Source organism: Gadus morhua, chromosome 18 (assembly GCF_902167405.1).
Source record: "Gadus morhua chromosome 18, gadMor3.0, whole genome shotgun sequence".
Lineage (NCBI taxonomy): Eukaryota > Metazoa > Chordata > Actinopteri > Gadiformes > Gadidae > Gadus > Gadus morhua.
In genome coordinates, this window is record NC_044065.1 from 9,615,056 (window position 1) to 9,640,000 (window position 24,945).

A 24,945-nucleotide genomic window follows, 5' to 3' on the forward strand; every position below is an offset into this window, starting at 1 on the left:
ATTGTATGGTGCCTCTCTCTCTCTCGTACGTTGCCTCTCTCTCTCGTACGTTTCCTCTTTATCGTATGGTGCCTCTCTCTCTCGTACGTTGCCTCTCTTTCTCGTACGATGCCTCTATCGTACGGTGCCTCTCTCTCTCTCTATCGTACGGTGCCTCTCTCTCTCTCTCGTACGGTGCCTCTCTCTCTCTATCGTACGGTGCCTCTCTCTCCATCATACGGTGCCTCTCTCTCTATCGTATGGTGCCTCTCTCTATCGTACGGTGCCTCTCTCTCTCTAACAGGCCGCCTGGGGCAGGGGCTCTCTCTGTCTCATCTGCTGCTTAATTTCAGTGGAGCGGCCCGCCGTAATGAAGCGCCTTGATGTGCATTTGCCAATCCCTGCCTCTGCTGCTGCCACAGTGGCGTAATTGGGATGTGACTAAGCATGAATCCCCAGCGCTAGGCCGGTCGACCCCGCCGTGACCCCAGCGGAAAGTGCTTTTTTCATGATGGAGTTATTATTCCTCTTTATCTGGGGGCAGAGGGGTTAGGGGTTGGGGTTTGGGGGGGGGTAGTTGTCTGCAGGGTGCCAGGGAGTCAAATCGAGGGATCCAACACACTGCAGTCCCACAACGGCAGTATAATTAATAGTAATGGAAACGGATAACACAATTGTTTTTACATGCTGATAGTCAAGGGGTGTGTATGTGTTTGTGTATGTCTGTTTGATTGGGAAGGGGGTGTGTGTGTGTGTGTGTGTGTGTGCGTCGGGGTGCGTGTGATAAACACAAAATACATAAACAAACATAATTGTATCTAACACGCGCGCACGGCTGCACACACATTTTTTGTGTTTATTTGTGTCGGAGGGGAGAGCTCGTGTGATTCTGTGTTTATTTGTGTCGGGCGGGGTGGGGGGGGGGGGGGGTTGCTGGGGGAAAGCGTGTGTGAGTCGTGTGGATGACGTGAGTGTGTCAGAGTGTCTCAGCCCCTCTATGCGTCTCCATGCGTGGGCGCGTCGGGCAACCAAGCGTGAGTCTGTGTGCGTCTGTGCGAGTGTGTGTGTATGTTAATGAGGGAGAGAGAGACTGATTCACCATGCTGTCACCAGGGGGGTTTATTTCTGGGGAAGGGATCATGGCTGTGAGTTGGAGGGGGGGGGGGGGGGCGGAGTCAGAAGCCCCTCACTATCTCCACCTGAGAGGTGGAGAAGTGGAGGGGCTGCTGCCTTGTCATTATTTATAGCCCCCAGCTCCTAACCTTGGGTGGGGAGCTCATCGTTGCTAGGGGAGAACCAGATCGGACCTGACGTGGACCCCAGCCACTGACCTTGATGAGCAGCCCCCGCAGGGGGCACCACTTCTCTCGGCTTTCACTGTAGATCTGTGCGTCTGTGTGTCTATATTTGTGTTTGTACTGTGTGTGTGTGTGTGTGTGTGTGTGTGTTTTCAGCAGGCGTGTGTGTGTGTGTGAAGGAAGATGGCTGCCGAATGAATGGATGAATTGTCGCTGGATGGAGACGGGCCGCGGCCGGTGGCAGACGTTCATTTCAGTGGGGAGGTTTTAAAACAACAAACAGCTACATTGGTTCCACGGGCGTATTAATTGCCCAGGCTCAACCCCCTCTCCCCCCCTCCTGAACACCTGGGATCTGGTTCAAAGAATCCAAAAAAGCCACCATGATATCTTTGTGGTATTTTATTTCTTTTTCTTCTTTTTTTGTATTGTATCATCTGAACTCGTTACCCAGAGAGACTGGAAAGAGCCCAAAAAAAGATCAGCTGGGAGCTCCTCTGCACGGATGATGAAAATGCATTCCCCCCCCTCCCTGCCGAGACGCTATTTGGTTGTGCGAAATGATTAATTTCACACATATACAGGTCATCCCAGAAAGCAGCAACATCTCATTCACCGGGGGCCCCCCGTCAGCAACAAAACAGGAGGCTGCAATAAAATGAGCAAACATTGCAGAGCGCACATCAATAAATCTTTGGAGGTTAAACCTGAGTGCAGGTGAATCCGAGCAGTCTCTCTCTCATCAACCCAGGAAGAAAAACAACAGCAGCAGCAACACACAAAGCACACACAGCACACCAGGCAACTGCTAGAAACAGGAAATGGCCAGAGATCACCAGGGGTGGAGGTTGGTGGTGGGGGGGGGGGGGGGTGGTTGGGGCGGATGAGGAGGTGAAGGTGGTGTTAGTGATGCTGGGGGTGTCTCCTTATGGACAACAGGTACACAAGGCTTTTAGAGAGTGCCGGTGTTTGCCTTAGTATGGACAGAGCCTTGACATTAATGGGCTTTGTGTAAATAAGGAGATGGGGCTGTTTTTAGCACACAGGCAGGAAGGAGCGCAGGGTTTGAAAGGCGTCTCTGTGGAGTGCGGGGGTGGTGGTGGTGGTGGTGGTGGTGGTGGTGGAGGAGGGCTCTCCTGGCTCCTCCTTTAGTCGTGTGGGAGGCTTTTTGGAGATTTAGTAGTAAGATGATCAAATGTGTGTGAAAGAGCATCCAAATATATATAGCTATATGAAGCTATATACAGTATATATAGACCTACATATAAAATAGAAAAATAATATAGTATTATCCATACAATTGTATTTGCGTGTGGGTTTGAAAAACACATGCATATTCTCGATTAGCTGGATAATATTGCACATTATGGGGGATAAACTGAAAATAATATTCCAGTTTATCCTCTATATTATCAATCGAACATTTCACTGTAAAACTCTTCAAGGTGCTATTTTTCATATTGATTGGATCCCCATGCCACGGCCCGGCCCTAGGTGAACGAGAGCCTCCCCTGAGGACCACCTGCTGACCCCTCTCTCTCGTCCTGCTCCCCCAGTGGATGCTCCAGGAGCCCCACAAGGTGGGCACCTTCTTCGGCTGCATCGGCGAGGACCGCTTCGGGGAGATCCTGAAGCAGAAGGCGCGCGAGGCCCACGTCGACGCCCACTACTACGAGCAGAACAGCGAGCCCACCGGGACCTGCGCCGCCTGCATCACCGGCGACAACAGGTCAGCACTCCCACCCCCCAGCGCTTACCCTCCGACCCCTGACCCCTGACCCCTGACCCCTGGCCAGAACTAGACCGCCGCCCCTCTCAGCCGACGTGGTCTTCTGACCCCGGGAGGCTGGAGGGCCTTTGGACCGGGCCATCATAGCGCGGGTGCACCCATCAGACGGGGCGGGGTGGGGTGGGTGGGGGGAAACAGCTTGAGCGTGTTGTTCCAGGGCCTGGCTCAGTCCGTGCCGCCCCAGTGAGCTGTCAACAGTCTCTGTGTTAAGAGGGGCGGGGCTTTCATCCCCCCCCACCCTGATTTTCTCCCTGTCAGCCCGGCTCAGTTGTAAGATGGAAAGAAATAGACTGGAGGTGGGAGGGCGTGGCGGGGGGGGGGGGGGGGGGGGGGGGGGTTGACTTAAGCATCGCGGGAGATTCGCTAACGCTAGCAACATAAACAGCACGTTACAGACAGCCGGGGTCAGAGTTTATGCTAGCCCCCACCTGCCCCCCCCACCCCCTCCTCCCCCCACCCTCGTGAGCTCCAATCTCATACACACATACACACACACATGTATGCACACACATGAAATACACACAAACACACACACAGGTCCACACACCGCTACCAGTGTGTATGTGCGTGATGGACCAGTCGCCGATCAATGAACAGTCCTCCGGTAAACATTCAACTTCTGACCGGGCCTTCACCCACCGCTACCGAAAGTGTCAGTCACTCAACCGGCTGAAGCCCCCGCCACCTCCATCACCACTCGACCCCTGCGCCCCCCCCCCCCCCCCCCCCCCCCCCCTGAGTGCCCGAGGACGGAGTCAGCCCCACTGAATGGTCTCGCGCCGCGGCTTGTTTGATGTGGGCTCTGACACCTGAAAAGGTCAGTCACTGGGCGCCCAGAGAGGAGCTCCCATAATATTTCTTACAGGTGTTTAACAGACAGCTGAGAAGGCCAGGGGAAAGGTCGCCAGGGGCGGACTGGGGCTGGGGGGGTGGGGGGGCAGATTGGTAGCAGGAGATGGCTTTGAAGGATTAGAGCCGAGGAGGCGCTCGGGGTCCCCCCCTCGCCGACCGGGGTCCCCCCCCCCTCGCCGACCGGGGGCTTTGATTGCTACAGCTCCTCAGTAGAGTCAACCTCCTCAGGCGACCTCCACTCCCGGCTGCTGCTCTGATCTGCTATTGTAGTCCCCCCCCCCCCCCCTATTTGTTTAAATGGCTGTCGCTGTGTATGTTCTTTATTAAAAGGCCATTTCTGGTGACATTACGTATGTTGTCCTATGTTGTACGTGTTTCTTTGGGAATATTAATAAGTGGCGTAGCTGTTGGTGGTTGTATAATACGGTTGTAGGTGTTTATTCTCGGGGGGGGGGGGGGGGGGTTCTAAACTACCTGTATCCATTAGATCCGGCAGGATAATGAAGCCCATCGTAGCCGCCATTGTTGCGCCGACCTTATCGTCCATTATCAAACCGAGTGTTGTCCCTATTCATCTTTGATAGCCTCAGTAAGGTAGCCGGCTCAGGCTGTAAAGGATGAGCACTAGCAGCAGCACTCGTCCTTTAGAGCCCGGGCCAGCTCGCTCAGTGCGCCGTTGATGACGCCGCTATAGGCAGGCAGCGATGCACAGCTGTTCCCAGCTGGTCGTATGTGAGAGGGAGACATTGCACGCCGTCATATGGCAGCCTAACCGTTTCCCTTAAGTAGTGATGATGTGCGCTCTCATATTGATGGCCACTCGTAAAAAAAGCCCTCGCACAAGGACTGGCTAATGAGCTAAGTAAAGATAATGCCACCTGCTTCGCCTCGCGGGCCCTCTCACGGCAGTACTTATCTCAAATGTTAATTTCGGTATAGGAAGAAATAAAAAGCTTTTATATTTTTAGCTTTGTTTTGTTAATAATGGGGAGGGCCTGTTTAGAATGGGATGTCAATGGACGAGAGCGTCACTTAGCGCAATGTGTCGTGAGAGAGTTCCCCTTGGCGTGTGATGATTGAATCACTTTCAGCGTTTACAAACTGAGCTGCTTGATTTATGAGATGGACCTTGATGGAGTGATAGATAGATGGATAGATAGATAGGTAGGCAGGTACTTCATTCATCCCCTGAGAGAAACAAGGCATAACGGCAGTCCAAATAGATAAACGCAGCAAGTTATAATAACATGGAATAGAAAATAGAATAAACTGAACCTCTGTCAGAAATTGTGACGCAAAATGTAAACGCTATTTTTGGTGCGATTTTGAGAAGTGAGAAGCTTGACTTTCTGACGTCTCCGTCTCCCCCTCAAGGCTGACGACCCGAGGAAATGTTATCCCTTCTACATCACGAGAGGACGGGGGGGGGGGACGGGGGGGGGGGGGGGGAGTCTGGGGGGGCCCCCCCTTGAGTTTTAAGGGAATGTTTTTGAGGCAAAATTAAGATGGATGATAAGCAATGCGGTTAGATTTATGGGGTCTGTCTCCGCAGGTCCCTCGTCGCCAACCTGGCAGCGGCAAACTGCTACAAAAAGGAAAAACACCTGGACCTGGAGAGCAACTGGGAGCTGGTGCAGAAAGCCAAGGTCTATTATATCGCGGTAAGTGAGAGCCTCCGCCTTCAATATAACTGCTCCCCGACTCAGACGCCAGAGAGAGGAGGACAAAATGTTGAGAGGCCTTTATTCAGGAAATGCCTCGGCGCGCATTCGCGTGGTGAGCCCATTCATCCTTCGGCAAAGTGAACAGATCTATGTTACCTATTGAGACAATGGAGCACAATTCTCCATACCCCCTTGCCTTGTCTTTGTCTGCCGCGCGGCGAGGCGCTGTGAAATTGTAACATGTAATGCATTCATTCATTTCTTTTAACAAGCAGACAAGCCAACAGGTGCTGCACAAGTGTGAAAATTGATTTCACAAGCTCGTACCCCCTTTCCCGTCTTTCACAAAGAAAGTGTTCTCCTTACTGAAGGGAAACGCACCCACCTCCCCCAACTCTCTCACACACACACGCATACCCCAACAAACGTACCCACATTCATACATACATACTCACACTTGTGCACAGACACACACACACACACACACACACATGCACACACACACACACAGACAGACGCACACATTCACACAGACAGACAGACTCACACAGACACAGACGCACACATCCACACAGACAAACAGAGGCACACAGACAGACAGACAGACAGATAGACAGACCCAGTCACACGCACACGCACACACACACTCACACGCAGAGGCCCGTGACCCTAACACTGAACCGGCACACTGAGGTTTATGTTTTAACATGCAGGGTTCGGGGACCAGAACTGACCAGGTCCTCTCACGTTACCCCCGCTGTCGGGGACTCATTCCGGCGGATCAGCGGGGCCGTGTCAGATCTCCAGTGAACGCGATAGCCCTGAAACGGCACCATGTTCCTGAGCCTCCCAAACACTTTGTTATCGTCATAAATCACCGCGAGAGCCCAGGCGACGGGCTTCAAGTGCAACAAACAACGTCTCCGGGTGTTCCGCGACGAGACGTTCCAACTTGCGGAGCGATGTCACACAGTAACAAAGATTATTTGTAATTATCCGCTTGGTAACACAAACAAACACGGGGAGTGCTATGCGGGCGGGTGGGGTGGCCACACTGGCACTGCCAAAATCGATGATCGTCTCCAGAGTTTGTGGAGTTTTGTGTGGTCCCGTTCTTTTTTTAATTTATGAGGTTTTACATTTTTGTTGTCCAATCCCATCCCTCTGCTCTGCATTAGCAAACACGGCACATCCTGTGAATTGGCAGTTGGTTTTTGCCCACATCCGACAATTTTATGCTGGGGAGGAGGAAGAGAAGGAGAGGGGAGAGGAGGATAGCGGGGAGGAGGAGGAGGAGGAGGAGGAGGGAAATGGCCACAATTGGATGTGATTCCCAGCCCAGTGTTTAAGCATCCCTTCTGGGCCTCTTTGGTAACGAACCCGGGCGATCAGTGGCTTTATTAGACATGCATTTGCACTTCTTGGGTACTTGGGCCCCCATACACTGGCGAAGCTACTCCATCTTAATGCCCCGTGTTGTGTCTAGACCACGGCGTTGTTCTCTATGGCCCCCCTGTCCATTAACCTCGATGAGAGCACTCACGCATTTACCCAATTCACAGCCCGATTTGTAGAATATCTCTCTCTCTCTCTCTCTGGCTCTCTCTCTCTCTGGCTCTCTCTCTCTCTGTATCGCTCCACATCTCTCTCCCTTCGCTGTGTGGATGTACCAGTCGTATTAATGTGCTTTGTTGATTTCATTAAACGAATGTTCAGTGGTGAACGCAGTCTTGTATGCTCTAATCTGTAAATCGAATTACTGAACTGTGTGTGTGTGTGTGTGTGTGTGTGTGTGTGTGTGTGTGTGTGTGTGTGTGTGTGTGTGTGTGTGTGTGTGTGTGTGTGTGTGTGTGTGTGTGTGTGTGTGTGTTAAAGAGGTGATTGATGATGCCTGGCAGAGGCTCTCAAGGTGCCAGCTACTATGTGGTTGGTTGGGATGAAAACAGAATTATTAGAGGTCTTCTCATCCAGCAGCAGCAGTGGCAGCGACAGCTTTAGCAGCCATAGCAGCAGGGCTTGGTGGCAGACGCAGAGCAGGGAAGAAGCACTGCCATTTCTCACAAAGAGGGAGAAAGGGAGGGGGAGGGAGGGAGGGGGGTAGAGAGAGAGAGAGAGAGGGAGAGAGAATGTTGATCTCCTGCCAAATGTTTGGTGGCAGGCTGTTGCTAGGAAATCTGGGTTCTTTTGCAAATGATTGCACAAAGACCAATAACAAAGGCGCGAGGTGTGTGTGTGTGTGTGTGTGTGTGTGTGTGTGTGTGTGTGTGTGTGTGTGTGTGTGTGTGTGTGTGTGTGTGTGTGTGTGTGTGTGTGTGTGTGTGTGTGTGTGTGTGAGAACTGGAGAGGGTATATGGATGGCTTTTTGTATACGGGGGGGGGGTGGTGGTGGTGGGGGGGTTAACAGTGCTATAGTGTTGTTCACAATTATTGTTTTCCTATTTTGTATGACCATTATTATTAGTGTTTGTATAAATTATTATTATCATTCTTGTTTGGTTCTGTCTTTGCCAAAAAAGTGTGAACAACAAAGATTGAAGACGACATTTTAAAGGGCCACATACTCTAATTGGAGGAGGCGACTCACTGTGTGTGTGTGTGTGTGTGTGTGTGTGTGTGTGTGTGTGTGTGTGTGTGTGTGTGTGTGTGTGTGTGTGTGTGTGTGGGTGTGTTAAGTGTATTTGTGTGTGTGTGTGTGTGCTGGCCCACTTAGCCTCTCATCCCCCCCACCTTCTCTAGGCTCCTTTGGTCCACATGCCTCCCCCCCCACACTCACTGCCTCTGTGGACATTTATTTTCCCTCTTTCCCTCTCCTGCTCTTGCGCTCTCTCTATTCTCCCCTCCCTCCTTCCCTCCCTCCCTCCTCTCTTGTCCTCCACTCTCTCTCCCTCTCTCTCGCGCTCTCTACCACAGGACTACACACACACACACACACACACACACACACACACACACACACACACACACACACACACACACACACACACACACACACACACACACACACACAGTCACAGTCAGTCCCACTAACAAACACACTACACACAAACACACACATATACACACACACGCACATTCTGCCGCATACCACTGGCTTGTTTTTCTTGCCACCGAGGGCTGGGCCTGTAATTTGATCTGTGCTGCCTGACGCGTTCTCTGCGATGCCACTACGAATTAACCCGTGGGGCTGCAGGCGCTCCTTAGCCCGGGCTAATAAAAACGGCCCCATCCTCTTAACTTACGCCGTTTACATGGCGGCGGGGGGGGCGGCCTTGTTCCTCCTCTCATCCTCCTCATCCCTCATGGTTCGTACGTGAGGGGACCAATGCGGGCTAATAGAAAAGAGGGCGAAGGGGTTGAGACAAGACGGGACAATTGACTGTGAAAAGGGCTGTTAATGACTGGGCGCAGATGGTCAGGAGTAACCCCTGCGCTGAGCGAGGCGCTGCCCGCCCCCTCTGGCAGATCAGTGGAACGCTCTCTCTCTCTCTCTCTCTCTCTCTCTCTCTCTCTCTCTCTCTCTCTCTCTCTCTCTCTCTCTCTCTCTCTCTCTCTCTCTCTCTCTCTCTCTCTCTCTCTCTCTCTCTCTCTCTCTCTCTCTCTCTCTCTCTCTCTCTCTCTCTCTCTCTCTCTCTCTCTCTCTCTCTCTCTCTCTCTCTCTCTGATAAGGGATTAGCAGCGCCACTGTTCCCGCCGCCAGATCACAACAGCCGTGTCGGCGGCAGCGCACTCTACATTTCTGCACGTATCCTTAGCCACGCCCCAGAGAAAACACACGAGGCCCACCATCTTTCTTTCTTTTTTTTTTGTCCTATTTTCTGGGCTTTTTTTCCCCAACGTCACAGTGTCTTGAAGTAGCGATGCCACACGCTGTTAGCTCAGCCACATTGCAGATAGTGTTAATTGGCCGCTGTAGTCGCAGGCCTCACTGCAGGGAGAGAGCTCTGAGTTCAGCCTCAGTCACTGTAGCATAATGTGCAAGGAAGGAGAGGGCGAGACGGAGGGAGGGAGGGAGGGGGAGACAGGGGGGAGAGGGAGAGAGGGGGAGATGACGAGGGAGGGAGAGGGGGAGCAGGGGGGATGTAGAGGGGGGGGACAGAGGGAGAGAGAGAGAGAGCAGGCGCACACCAAAAAAAATCACAAAACTGGCACGGCAAGCAGCCCGTCAGCCTGCAACAGCCCAGACACACACACACACACACACACACACACACACACACACACACACACACACACACACACACACACACACACACACACACACACACACACACACACACACACACACACACACAATTGCTCCACCCTGCCAGCCCCTGCAATTTGCAGCCAAAAAAGCAAAGGGAGAGGTTTTCCTCTCTCAGAACCAACTGACACCTCATCAGCCAACCAAAGGGCTGATTAGCAGAGAGGTGACTGCGGTTCTGTCTCTCTCTTTCTCTCCCTCTCCCTCTCCGTCCCTCTATCGTCCTCCCTCTCGCTCTCTCTCTGTATGTGTACCCCCTACTCCACCACCACCCTGGCTGAAAGCACCATGCTGTCCTCGTCCTGACCTTGAGTTCTTTTTTTTTCTTTTTTTTTTTTACCTTTCATCTCATTTTCTCTGCTCCTCTTCCTCTGGTCTCCTCTTAAGTAGCTACACTCTCCCGCACCCTTTTCCTCTTCCCTCTCTCTTCCTGTATCCTTTACTCTCCTTCCCCTCTGTTCTGTCCTTTCCCCTGCTCTCTCTCTCCATCTCTCATGGCTCTCTCTCTCTCTCTCTCTCTCTCTCTCTCTCTCTCTCTCTCTCTCTCTCTCTCTCTCTCTCTCTCTCTCTCTCTCCATCTCTCTCTCTCTCTCTCTCTCTCTCTCTCTCTCTCTCCATCTCTCATGGCTCTCTCTCTCTCTCTGTCTCTGTCTCTCTCTCTGTCTCTGTCTCTGTCTCTCTCTCTCTCTCTCTCTCTCTCTCTCTCTCTCTCTCGTCCTCTGTACTGCGCCACTCTGCGCTGCCCTGTCCTTCCACACAGCCAGGAAGGGTTCACGAGGAAAATGCAGGCAGGGGAGGAAAGGAAGGGGGAGGCGGGGTTTTGGTGGGGCGGGGGGGTTGTGGGGTTGAAGGGCGGGGTGTGGGTGCGGGGGGGGGGGGGGAGAGTGGTGGGGGAGAGAGGGTAATGGAACTGGCAGGCTCCCTCCTTTGTCTGCAGGCGATCAGTTACAGTCTTGGTTGCCGATGAAATTTAATCCCTGCCGCATTTACATGCCAAGTTTGACTTCTGGCGAGCCTTATTAAATAGATTTGTAAATCATTTCATCTTGATTAGAATCGGTCCTCCAGGGATGGCCGATGCCTTCCCCCCCCCCACGTGTGTGCGTGCTACGTGTACCGAATGCGGCGTGCCCGCCGACGGCTCCCCGTCGGAGCGACACAAGCCAGAAGGAGGTGGCGTTGCGTCACGTCCGCGTCCGTGCGTGTGATCTCCGCGGACGCGATGGCGTGCTAGCCCCCAGCGCAGAGGACGGCGTCGCCTCCCTTTCATCGGGCTAGCAACCCCCGCGTCACCGCGAAACAGCGCCCTAATCAGATACGTCTCGTGACTGCCAACACGCGCGTCTCCATGAATACGAATTCCTGATTGTTCAATTACAAGCCGACTGCATCGCGTTTATCGGCTTGCCTTTTCTCTTTTTTCTTTTTTTATTATTTTATTTTATTTTTTGTTTCCGACGTCCCCGGGCCAACGCGCCAATTACGAGATTTCAATCTCGGCGCAATCAAGTGGTGAGGGCGGGCGCGCGCCGTGTTTGCCGTCTCCGTGTAATTCTCTCCGATGTTAAACATGCATCTGGGAGGGCTCCTCGCGGCGGAGGGGCCGCTCGCCGCACTGCACCTGCCTAATTGAGTGGTAATGAGCTGTCAGGAGTGGGGTGGGGCTTGTGATTGGCTCTCTGCATGGGGTTGCCTGGTGCCAATGGGATGTATGGGAGCTGGGCCGCCCAGCTGGAGAACCATCCCCGCCAGCCTTGCCCCCCTCCCCCCACACACACACACACACACACGCACATACAACCACCCCCCCCCCCCCTGACAGAGGCCCGACTGGGGGGAGGGGAGGGAGGGAGGGAGGGGAGGGGAGGGTGTCTTGCAAATTAGGATAAAGACGCCAAATCTGATGAGCGGGTTTGATTCACTTTGTGGATTTTGGTGAGGTTGCATGGCGTCATGCCTTCCCCCGCCTGCCCCGTTCCCCCCCTGACAGCTTTTTAACGGCGTTCTGCTCCAGCCTACTTTTACATTTATTTGAATCGTTAACGATGATATAAACTTGCTACGCCATGTGCAAAGAAAAGGAGGGGTCTGACTTTCCTTTTGGGGTAGCGGAGGGTTTTATAGAGTGCACTGTTGGCTTGGCCTCCTTTGTTGTGGTGGAAGGCATTGTGTCGGCGCAGCCGCCCTTTTGATTTGAATGGAACTCATTTGAAGGTGATTTTGATTTGCATTGTTTATTAGATTTTTTTTTTGGGGAGAATGCACTGCGATACTTAAAGTTGGCAGGTCTTTAAGCTTTGTAATTTGAACTAGAAATAATTGCTTTAATCCATTTCATCTTGAGCAATTGCCTTTTTTTAAAGCAGGTTTGTTGGACTCTGGCAGTTGACCAGCCTCCAGGCCATTCTCCTCCACCAGCGTGCCTTGACTTTCTCCTTGTACACCCACGTTACCTTGTTAAAATGTGCTTTTCTTTTTCCTCTTTCATTCAGTAGGGAAAACGCCATGTCCTTCCCCCTGTATCACTGTGTGCACCTGATCTGCTGTAAACCATTTTTTTCATCTCAATTTTGTCACAAGAGCGGATGAAATAGTTTAGGGGTTTGTCATTTCTTCTTTCTTTTACCTTAGACCTCCCATCTGCGATTAACGCAGTGGGGTGCTTGGGCGAACAGAAGATTTTACATTTTTGCGAACGCCAAAGTTTGGATGCACAGCGCTTAAAAAATGAAAACGTGCACGTGTCGCGTGGCTTAATTGAATAGTCGGGGGTAATTATTTGTCAGGTAATGTTGAACAGGAAAAAATAAATAGCCACTCTGGGGCCCGTGAAATGTGGCTAATGGCCATGTGTTGATACTCTCACCGGGGAGATGGAAGAACCTGCTCCGCCAGGTACATAACTGATTAAGATTCACATTCTGAAACCACAGGCGCTCCAGGCGAGCGTGTCTCCTAGGGGACGAGATATTGAGCAGAGTTAAGTGTCAGACTTTGTTATGTCATCACACTGGCGTGAAGCACGGAATATAAAAAAAAAAAAAAAAGAGAGAAAAGACGCCAACGGAATACTCTGCTTACCGCAAACCCCTCTACCCAACTCCCCGGTCAGCTTGACAGTCCTCGAAGCCGGTCGACAAACAGCTCACCGCAGATGTGTGCGCGCGCGTTTGTGTGTGTGTGTGCGTGCACGTGTGTCTCTGTTCGGCAGATGCCGGGAGTTCACTGGGAATTGTTTCCCCCTGCGTGGTTTCATATTTTCCCCTTTTATGTAGCTGTAATTTGTTTACAGACCGTAATAAGCCAATGCATATCTTCTTCCCTGGCAGTTTGGCAGTTGTCCATTTTCTCAACTTCTATTGTATTTTCCTGTTTCTTCCCCTTTTGTTTATTTTGGGGGGGGGGTTTTACACAAAAAAAGGAACCCTAATGAATCACGGGGATGATGCGCTGTAATGGTTTGACAGTTTAATTGTACTGGAGAATGGTTTACAAACGAATGTTGGGAAAGTTTATAGTTGCCCTGGTTTTTAGTCATGCAGATGTTACACTCACGCACAACAAGGTACTCAATTTTCTCCGACATGGGTGCTTGCCACTCGGTTATATAGCCTACGAGCGCAGTGACCTTATCTATTGTTTCTCGAGTGAATATCGTATGTAGCTTCGGAGGATTAATAGAGACGTGCGGTGGTGCTTCTGCGGCTCTGGACCATTTGGATCCTCTGGCAAGTGTCAGGATTTCGGCAGCACATTAAACCTCTTAACCCGTTGTTTTTTTTTCTTTTCTCTTGTCTCTTTCTGTTTCCATACACTTTCGTTGCCGCTGTTCCTCCTTGACTGCAACGTTAAAACAAAACATGGGCACTTCTTCTCACGTGTGGTCATTTTCTGGGCAGCTCCGTAGCCAGTTGCCAGTAGTAGGGCTGGTGCCCGGAGCCCTGAGGGACGAGGTTGAAAGGCAGCCAGTGCAGCTGTACATCCAGTCCAACCCAGCAAAGGCCTCCACTTTACACTGAAACGGGCCCTGGCAGAGGACACCGCCACGGTGATGAGCATGTCCGTCTTTATTGGCCGGCTTAAATGTCATGCACCGTGAGCCCAGTCATCTCATGCTCTGGCCGGCCAATGGGGGCTCTCCTCGCAATTACCGATCGGGGGCCAGCGTGTTCCAAGGAACCGAGGAGCGCTCGCCAAATTGCCAAATGATTGTCGGCGGTAAATAAAAAGCAGACATCTCCTTTTTGATGTTCTGTATGTGCGTGCCTCACTTCCAAAACGCTGTGGCGCAATCACATTTGAAAGCAGTTTGCGCTCCCAACATAACAAGGGGGACCAATCAAAACAATAACTGTGGTTCCTTTTGACAAAGCCCTTGGCTCACAATTGTCAGAAGATGTAAGCTGACTCATCCACACAAGAAGGGCATGTATCCCTGGGAGCGAGGGGGCAAGGAGGCGATGATGACTCTTCCCCCTTCCATGTTTCCACGCCCCTCTCCGTCCCTGCTCCAACAGATGATTTACATGACTAGTCGCTAGTTAAGTCCCATTATTATTATAATATAATAAAACAGAATTCTAATGAATAATTTTCACTCCCTGCACTCTGTCTGGATTTAATTCTGCTCAGGTCTTCTGCAGACTCGGCCCTGTGGAAATAAGAATGCATTGATTATTTTCCATCTAGTAAATATCCCACCGACTGAGGAATAACATGCCTTCCGCCCTAATTGGTTTGTTTATCTTGAGCAACAGACTCTGGGTTTGTTTGGACTCTGGCTGGCATCCACTCACAGGCACATCCATACACACACACACACACACACACCCACACACACTCCCGTATGCACACACAAACGCACACAGAGGCACGCACACACACACCGCTGCATGATTACTTACCTTGGGAGGCTGCTCCTGGAGCAAGGTTGATGTTCTCTGCACAGACATCAGCCTGTCATTCTCCGCGCTTAGGTGACAGCCTTTGCCAAGACAGATTTGTTACAGGAAAAATAAATTCAGGCCTAAAAAGGGATTGATTTAAGGACGAGGCTGCTGGGTGGTTGGGGGGGGGGGGGGTTGGTGTGGGGGGTTGCATTGATGGAAGAGGAGTGGAAGGAGGAGGGGGGGGGGGCTCCTAGAAACATTTCGACACTCTGTAGGGCTGGGGTTGGATCCAAACAAGCTGCCAACAGTGGCTTTATGTATAATTGATAAAGTGTATGTTCTTGGTGTCAGCCCTAAAGAGAGAGCTAGGACTATATCAGGAAGCTATTTTTTCCTCCTCTGAGGCGAGCATCATTTATATTTTCTCCACCCCCGTTCCCTGCCTTATCTCTCCAGCCCAGGGAGCCCCGTGGAAAATTATCGCTTTTTCTCCTCTTTTTGAAGGCACCGTAGAGCAAGTGGATCTTAAAAAAAATAAAAGGGAAAGAAAGCACATCCTGTCCTTGTGCTTGTATTAGTGTTGCAGGTACGGGGGGCAGATAGCCATCTGTAAAGTTGACTGTACATCCTGAGCTATCGGGATTAGCCATCTCACTCTTGACACCTCTACGCATTAATATTAGCTATGGGGGAGACTGTATCCTGCTGAAAGCAGCATAAAAGGATTAATGCAACGCTTATCCTTTTGGAAATAATGCCCCTTCATCGAGCCGAACTGACACCGCGGCGGCTAATGATGACATTGAATGGAGCCGGGATAAGTAAGGAGGCGTCCTCCCTGTGTCATGCCGCTGGATCGGTGGCCATTTGCATTCCGCCGGCTCAAAGCGTATTGATTTTGCTGAGGGCGCCCGGTTTGTTTTTTTTCTCTCCCATCTCACCGTCGCTCCTGAGCGAGAGAATAAGTGCTTCCCAATCATCAATGTCCTGTAGGTAATGACAATCCCTTGCCCCGCGCGCCCAATAACGTGCTCCATCATTCTTTGTCACACTGTATGCCTCCACTTCACCTCGGAGCACTTTGTGCCGACGCAATTACACTGCATATAACGCAATATGGCAGCCCGGTCTGCAAACCCGCCCGGCAACAAGGAGACTCGACGGCAGCAAATCTCTCCGCTCAATCAGATATGATATTATTATATAATGTTGTTCTTATATATGATGTTATATTTATATATATATAACCGCTATAATGACAGCACAAGGTGTTCTGCACTCGTAAATGGATCTGAGAACAGCCCAGAGTCTGGCCGGTGCATGGCGTTTTATCTCGCTCTCTTTCTGAAGCCTAATTATAGTAAAGAGCATTTTTCTTTTTCTTTCTTACCAACTCTTGTACTTAAGCAGAAATCTGTTTCCGGGCTCTAAAGTGCTCAGAGGAGTGTTTGATTTATGTACCCCCCCCCCCCCCCACACACACACACACACTCCCTCCCTCCTCCATCTTCCTTCTTTCTCTCCCTAACGTTCCCCACCCACACACTTGACTCTTCATGACTTCGACTGGGGTGGGGGTTTGGGGGGGGGGGGGGGGGGTTGTCTGGCAAGTAAACAGGATATGTCACCGCATGGGGTCCGTGGGACTGACCACGCACAGAGAATTTAAAGCAAGCACTTTAAATCATTCCCCCCCCTCCCCCCCCCCCCCGATAAAAAGAAAGCAAATAAATAAATAAATTAGAAGACAGATGATTTTGCTTCACCGAGGGGAGGGTCTCCTTGAACCCACCCGAGTGATTTGATTATGTAGGGGTTAAGGGGAGCTAAACAACTATAATAATAAATCTGTCACACTTTTAATAAGATGTGCCAGTCTGTATTGGAAATGATGGCCCTTTGGGAAGTGGCCCCCGGGCTTGCCTGACAACGCTGGCACTGTGCGCTCTGCTAAATTACAGTTCGGGCCCCCAGGTAGTTTTTATTTAGTCCGAGATGACAAAACACCATCAATGTCAGCTGATTCTCTCTGTATGTTTGTGTCTGTGTCGCTCTCTCTCGCTCGCTCTCTGTGTCCCTGTCTCTCTTTCAAGGACTTGTGTCAATATGTTCCATGTCCCCTCTCTCTGGCTTTAATGAGTATTTAATGTGCTTCTATTCCTGTCTGTCTCCGTGTTTCTTTAACCAGCCAGAACTCACCCCCACCCCTCCCCCCTGCCCCACAATAATTAGAAAGCAAATCTTAATTTCTGATTTGCATTACCGGCTGCAGTTGCACAACACTGGGCGGAAGTGCACAGGGTTTTAGGTGTTATGTCGGCCTTCAGTGTGTGTGTGTGTGTGTGTGTGTTTGTGTTTGTGTGTGTGTGACTGGACATGTACTGGGACACAGGAGATGGAGCGATTAGATTAGATGCTGCAAAGCCCGGCTGTTTGTGCGTAGAATGTGATTTAGTCGTAGGGGGTGAGCCGACCCACTGGAGGGGGGGGAGAGGGGGGAGAGGGGGGGGGCTGTGTGATGGGTGAGGGGACAGACTGGCAGTGACGTCGGGGGCGGTAATGGCTCCCAATGAGGAGGAATGACCCCTCTCTCAGGCAACACCTCCCCAAAGGCTAACACCGAGCCCTCCTTGTCCAAACCCCACTGCCCAACGGATCCTTCTTCTTCCCCGCGCCCCGGGTTTCCTCCACAGAGCTATTTATAGTCCCGGCGCCGTAAACGAAGCGTTATTCGGGGGTAAAACGTTCCGCTTCACTCCGATCACGCCGTTTCTATTTTCATTAGAATCAAACGCCGCCTCAGCCTATTAAGATGTCTGTGGGGGTGTCGGTGATCAGGAGGGGGGGGGGGGGTTCGCTCGCTGTCGGGGCGTTCGGGGGCAGGCAGGCGTTGATCCCGGCGCCGGCGGGGAGATGCAGGGGTGATCACCGGGATCTGACACGCGGGGTCACCGGGGGATCTGAGCCGCCTGTGCAAAAAAAAAAAAGAAAAGAGAAAAAAGAGCCCGTTTGTTTTGACACCGCCGAATATTTGCCTCTGTTGCCCCCTTGTCCTGCCCTCCCCTCCTCCAAAACCCCCCACCGCCAGCCTCCCTGTTGTCACGCCGCGAAGCTTCGGGGCCGATGAACACTGCTGGCAGGCAGGCTCATGAAAAATGCAGTTACTCCCCTCAACACCCCCCCCCCGCCCTTCTCCTCCTCCTTCTGTACAACAGTCAACGGCGTGCCTCTGATACCCATGTCCTATCATATCCATGTCATGTCAGCCCGTATATTAATTATGTAGCAAGCAGCGGCGGCGATGGGGGAGGAGGAGGAGGAGGGGGAGGAGGGGGAGGAGGGGGGGGGCCGTCGTGCGACGACCACTTAAAGTCCCGCGGATCACCACAGTGTCACTGCATAAACAAGACTCAACTAGGGACGCCCAGTCCGCTTTACCGCTCAGCCCCGTGAGTAAATAAACTCCCTGTAGCCCGCGTTTTACGGCAGGCACACAAACAGAGCCAGTGATTTCTCTCTCTCTCGCTCTCTCGCTCTCTCGCTCTCTCTCGGCCTCGCTCTCTCTCTCTCCCCGAGGCCACGTCTTTATTCTTGGCTCCCGTGTCGAGGCTCACTCCATCCAACCGACGTGGTCACTTTTTCCGGTTCAGCTGAGGTGTTCGACCCCGGGGTCACCCAGGCGCGGGGTTTTTAGTTTCTCTTTCGGTTGGCTGCGTTCACACTCGCTCTCGCTCCTCTTGCCATTCCTGGTCCGAAAAAAAATAAATAAAAAAACGCCAGCCCAATAGGAACCCTCAGTGGGGAAGGTGTCCCAAATAAAACACACAAACATAAAACCACGTTGATGCATTTCCTCACGTGTTTTGCCAGCTTATGCCCATTGGTCATATCAGTAGCGGCACTCTGCCCACAATGGCATAGTCATTTCCAGGCCTTTTCTTCTCTGTTCTCCCACCGCGGTAATCAGGACTCGTACGTAATCTCGTCACTTCATGAATGTACGCGAGGAGGGATGGAATCTTTCGATGGATCCTCTTGAAGTACAGCTGTTTCCCTCCTGTCCTCCTCTCCTTCCCCTCCACCAACAAATGGTCTCTCAGGATTAGACACCACTACAAACACTCCAGTGGCATTAATCTTCTTTTAAGGGCCGCATGCAAAGATGTTTTTTTTCTACACAATGCAACCAAGAAAAGAAAAAAAGGGAAGAGGAAAACCCTTTCGGAGCGATGAGCTTATGCCAAAACGGATATGCCTCATCAGAATACTAATATGATGTGATAGTGCGCGTCATGCTGGCTGATGGTAACCCCTTTGCCTCAGCCAACCAATGAGTCAAGAAGCGGCGTGCTCGATGACGCTGGGAGGACGGGCTCCTACCGGGGCTATGATTTCCGCGGTTTGGCAGAGATCGCCGAAAAGTTGGAAAAAGTGATGATCCGTTGAGCGCAGCCCAGGGGCCAATTATTTTATTTTTTTTAAGATGTATTATGAAGCCCTCAAGTCTTGTTTTGCACAGGCCTCCTTTTGTGAGGCAGCCTCGTGGCAGACAATGCGCTCCGGCACCGCGTCCACAATGCGCCGGGCGCCATTGTTCGGGCTCATCCGACGAGACGCCCGTTGAGCGAGCGGAGGCGGAGCTCAGATAAATCGCGTGTTTACTGGTGTGTCGCTGTCGCCGACTCTGGGTTCCATTTGGTGGCGTCATTACGTTCACGTTTTGGTAATCGATTGGGATTGACGTCATCATGATGTTAACCGGGCATGGTTCTGCCATATTGTGGTGATGAGGTTGGGGGTTGCGGTATGCGAACGCCATGCTGTTTGACGTTTTCCCAAGTGCGGTAGCAGATTTCTTTATCGCCATTCCCAAACCGCTATGTGTACAGCTACCCCATTGAGCTGACTTTTGATTGATACACCTGGCAGATAAAGGACCTCGAAGCATCCCTGGTGATTGTGTGTTTGAGTGAGTGTGTGTGTGTGTGTGTGTGTTTGAGCGTGTGTGTGTATGTAGGAGAAGAAGAACATGGGTTGTCACATGCCGCCCAGACACATCTCACACATGTTGAGCTTGTCGGCGCACATCTTTGAAGATGCAAATGCGTCAACCACATGTAACCAACCGTCCATAGAGAGGCTGAGAGGCCCCCCCCCGGATCCTAAATGGCTGCCAGGCATCTTACACAGCCCAGAGAGTTCCTGTCTTTTCAATGGATGGATCGAGGTTGGATGTTGACGACCTTAGGTGCATTCATTCATCTTTGACTTAAGGGAAATCAATGCACAATACAACCAATACATCAACACCTAATTCGGTCAGTTAAGTATTATTGAAAGTAGTTAATGAATAGTGAATGAATACTAATTGAAATCAATATAATCTTGGCTTGCCATGTTGTAACCGCAGATAAAAATGTTGTAAATAATCATGAATAATTCGATTATTTCCCCCCACCCTCATCTGTGATCGCAGTAGTACTCCACCCTTCCAGCCCGTTGAAATGTACTCCCCATCACCTAGTCTGGCGGCACGTGGCCAGTCGTGTCTCCCCCAGCTTCTCATTTCAATATCTGAAGCGAAAGGTCAGAATCGTATATTCAGCGGGGCGGCGGAGAGAGTGACTTTACATGGTACCCGTTCAGCCTGGCACGGCCCTACATGTCCCGAGCCCCCAGACCATCAAAACTAAGAGCTAATGAATCATCTGGGGGCAGCCGCTGTGAAACATTTATGGGCGGCCCCCTTTGCATTGGGACCAATTTGAGCGACCCCCCCCCCCCCCCCCCCCCCCCCCGGTGGCCTCTTGCACACCAGGCCAGGGAAGCCCCTCCTTTGCATTGTCATATCAATATTCTGCTGTTGATGTCCAGCTGAGACTGAGTCCGGCTGCTCTTTCTCAACACGGGCTCATTTGCATTCACAGCGTGGCTCGGAGTTGAAGCCTTAGCATGCCTGCCTCTCCCCTCCCCCCCCCCCCCCCCCCCCCCCCCCCCCCCCCCTCTGCTTCCCATCTCCCCCGTCTCCCCCTGTCCCCGTCCCCCCCACCCCCTTGTTCTAGACACTACTGTTGCTTCCACCTCCACCCCCGGCCTTCTCCCTCTCCCTCTCTCCAACCCTCTCCCCCCCTCTCTTTTTTTCCTACAGGGAAAGGTTTCTTTATTCGTGGCATGCCGGAGAAGAGCCCTCTGAGGATTACATTGGCTAAGCCCTTATCACTTCAGGAAATTCACTGCCTGCTTAAAAAAGTGGTAGGAGCAGAAAATCAAGGGGAAGTGCTATTCTTTTTTAAGTTTCTCCTTATTCCCATGGAAAGTTATTACGTGTTTGAAGAAAAGTCCTTATTTTTGGCACTCAAGTTTTTTTTTTTTTTTACTTTACCCGTAACCGTATTTCATATTTCAACCCCCAAGCATTTTTTTTTTTCTATTTTGTGCAGTGGAAAATGTGAAGGCAGGTGCGCAAGAAGAAAAAAGAGGGAGCAAGGGGGTAGAGGGAGAGAGAAAGTGAGGGAGTGAGAAAGAGAGGGAGAGAGTGAGAGAGAGTGAGGAAGAGAGAGAGAGTGAGTGAGAGAGAGTGAGAAAGAGAGAGAGTGAGTGAGGGAGAGAGGAAGAGAGTGAGGAAGAGAGGAAGAGAGAGTGAGGAAGAGAGAGAGGGAGAGAGAATGAGTGAGAGTGTTACTTGCAGCCCAGGCAGGGCTGTTCTTACTAGGAAGCGCTGTTAAACATCCAGGGGAAATGTTTGTTATTCTAATGGGAAACCACCATGGCAACCGCTAGTGAAGTCCCAAAGCTTTGTGCAGGGTATAGGCACGCAATCCCCCCCCCCCAAAACCGACCCCCACCTTCCCATTTCTTCATTGGCAATGAGTGAATAGAATAAATTCTTTGCCTTTGCAACACCTGAGATTCTCCACAAGTTTGAAGGCGGGTATTGTCTTTGAAATGGGTGCGATTTGTGGCCGGGGTGATTCATGGGGTTGGGTGTTTTTGAGGCGGTGTGTGATGGGGGTGTGTGTACTGTGGCTGCGAGCCGGAGTCGAGAGCAACAGCAGCAGCAGTGGGGCGGTTGGCTGGGACTTCATGCTTTTTCGCTTCACGACACGGGAAAACAAAGAGGTGTATACACTGCTCAAGTGCCTTATAAAAGGAAAACAAGCTCCCTCTGCAGTTGGGCGACTTTTGCAATTATTCCTTCTTGTCTTCACGGCGGATGCCTGGCATATCTCAGACGGGCCTTAATGAATTAAGTTATTTTCATTTCTGACACCTTTCGCAAGGATTATAACTCGGTGGAGTGCTTTTAAGAGTGTGCGGAGGGGAGTTTGGGCGGGCCGGCTGGGAGGGTAAACCTGTCGAGTTATTGGAACCTTTAAAAGGTTCCAATAACTCGTAAGCCCTTCTCAGTTCGTACACCTTCTTTCTCTCCCTCTGCAGATTTCCTCAAGTGGCTTATGTGAATTGCAATTTCCCAGTTGATGCCGGGGGAATTGACAGAATACACAGGTTGTGACTGTGTATGAACTCCTGCATCATGTGGCGCGGCGGACCACGGCGGCGGCGAGGGTTCACACACACACACACACACACACACACACACACACACACACACGCACAAGCACACACGAATGCACGCGGTGCGGAGAGATTGTGCACCCCCTGTGCTATGGGAGTATAGGCTGACCTGAAGCTAAGCCGTCAGCCGGAACAGCCCTCCATCAACTCCAGCTCACAACACTGCCCTCTTATCTGCTGGCATTTCTGGCCGATACACACACACACAGCCTGGGAGTGATCCAGTTTTGCGACATGACATATCTGGTATTGTGGCGTGCTCGATCGGATCACCACCTCTTGTGAAATATAATGCTTTTAACTCCCGCCTTCGTTTTATTTTTTTCCCCTCCTTTTCTCCTTTTTTAAACAACTGGAGCAGGGAGACAGAGAGCAGTCTGTTTGCTCGTCTTGGCCAGAGGCCAGAGGCTCTTTCTGATATAATCCCCCACCATCGATCAGACTTTGTTTACCCTTACATGGTTTCACTCCCCTCCAGCAATTAGCAGACAACCTTCAACCTCCTGCCTCTCAGACCGGCTTTCTTGCGTTTATTTTTCCCTTAAGTGGTCATTTTTCATATTGAGCATAAGCCCTGAGTAAGTGTGGGCGTACATTAAGTAACAGTGTCTCCTCTCCTGGGCCGTGACACATTGTGCGCGCGTTGTTGAGCGTTCGCTCCAGTTCCGACCTTTCCTTTTCGTGTATTGATTTCATTAAGTCTTTGATGAGCTCTGCCACGGTCAGAAACCATCGGCACACACCCCCCACACACAGTAACCTCTCGTTCTGAGAGGATGACTGCATTAGGGAGACCTCCATAACGTCAGCGCCCGGCCGTCATTAACCCTCCTGTTTCCTGGTGTTAAGGAACCATCCAACAGGGCAGATTAGCAAGGCTCTTCCACTGAGGCGTTAGTAATGAATAACGGTAGCGGGACGAGACTGCTCTTGGCTCGAACACGGCACCGTTCAGTTGCACTGGTTATTGTTTTGTAATCACAAACGTAGAAACCAATCGCATACTGCAACCCTGAGAACCAGACAGATTTCCGTTCCTCTTTGCATCCATCCCGTGCAGATCTCTGAAGCTTAACCCTAACCCCGCCTCACCCTTAGGGGAGAACCTCCCAAAGCATAGCTCAGGGGAGAGAAACTGAATTGCGTACTGGTCCAGAGGCAATTCCTCAGTATCTTGCAGTGACCTGTGTTTGACTCGTAGTTTTACCCTATCGAACCACTTACATGGCATTTCACTTGTATTTCAGATTAAACCTTTAATTCGTTTGATCAAGTGCTAGGTTTCGGTGGGCTGAGGTGGTGCTTTAGCCCATGCTGAATCAGTATTGAGTATTGGGGAAGGATTGCCGAAGCTCACTCAACAGCAAACTGCAATTTAAGTTTTAATAGATTCCAGTGCCTCCATTTTAGGAATAATAAACAAAACCAAAAACAGCTACCCGCCGGTGTTTTCCTGCTGTTGTTTTTGTGGCCCATGCTCTGCCTCTATGTTTACATCATCTCGTCAGTCTCAAAGCCCTCTCCTCCTCAGGCCTGTACAAAGGCAAACTGAATGGAGTTGACTTGAAGTGTCACCAGAGCTCCGAGTGGGAGAAAACACAGGGCGACGACTAAGCAGATGAACCGTAAAGTTTCCTAGCCTTGACAGCTACTGCTTTCCCCACCAGTCTCCATCTTCCCCGTCTCGCTTTATGCTTTGTCTTTTTTGGGTTCTCCATGGTTTTTGTAATGATTGCTTTTTCTTTGTAGATATATTATTTACTGTTTTACTATTAGGCCTTTTAGCGAATAATTTTTTGGTGCATTTCATTACACATTACTTTTTGTGTTTAAAAAGCAACATTTCCCTGCAAACAGGGACATCTTGTCATATTTTGAGGGGAATTCATTATACGTATAAGAGTACACTCCATTTCCCCCTTGGATCATTTTGTTAATATTCCTTGGACATAAAGTGGTGCACCAATTCCTTTAGTGGAACATAACTTGTTGTATACACTAAGAAAAGGCCATAAATGCAGTGAGATATTTTGTCAATACTAGAATAGAATCAGTTCGGAGCCGGAGCCAACAATATATCTGACAGCTTAGTCCCTTAAGTTTAATCATCACCAGTTATTTTCCTCAAAGCTCAAATTGCCCTCAATTGTCACTATACAAATTATGGATGCTGAATTCGAGCAAGCTCTTATTCAGCAAATCATGATACTGTGGGAAAAGCCGTGTAATATACTGTGCTCATTTTAAATTCTAATTTGGCGATTAGGCAGAGGGCTGTTGATAGCAGTTAGTGTTTTCATCCGAGGGCTGCCTTATTACAATTGCAATTAGATGATATTTTAAATAGCTATGAATAATTGAACTGTTCACTTTTTGCCACATGCTCTCCCCGCGTGTCTTGTTCACACACACACACACACACTCCCACACACACCCACCGCAGTTAATATTTGCCCGAATTTAAGCAGCCGAAATGCCTTCAACGTGAAACAACAGGCAGCGAGCTCCTGCGTTGAACTTGACAGCTTTCAGCCAGCGCCGTTGAAAGGAGGCCCTCTTGCTTCTCATGCTGCTCAGACGTTAAATGGCAGACAGACAGGGTTTGGAGGTTAACGTTGGGGTTCTCACCCTCCTTTAACCCCCTACCCCATACCCC

General features: G+C 50.8%; 1 protein-coding gene across 2 annotated transcripts in view; it reads left to right on the forward strand.

The window, feature by feature from the left end:
* The window catches only part of adkb (adenosine kinase b), a 91,524-nt gene that overhangs the window by 35,970 nt on the left and 30,609 nt on the right, over positions 1-24,945 (forward strand). For both annotated transcript variants that reach the window (XM_030339632.1, XM_030339631.1), the window contains exons 5-6: positions 2,834-3,006; positions 5,471-5,579. In XM_030339632.1, the coding sequence (XP_030195492.1) occupies positions 2,834-3,006; positions 5,471-5,579 (282 nt within the window). The remainder of the gene's footprint in view (positions 1-2,833; positions 3,007-5,470; positions 5,580-24,945) is intronic.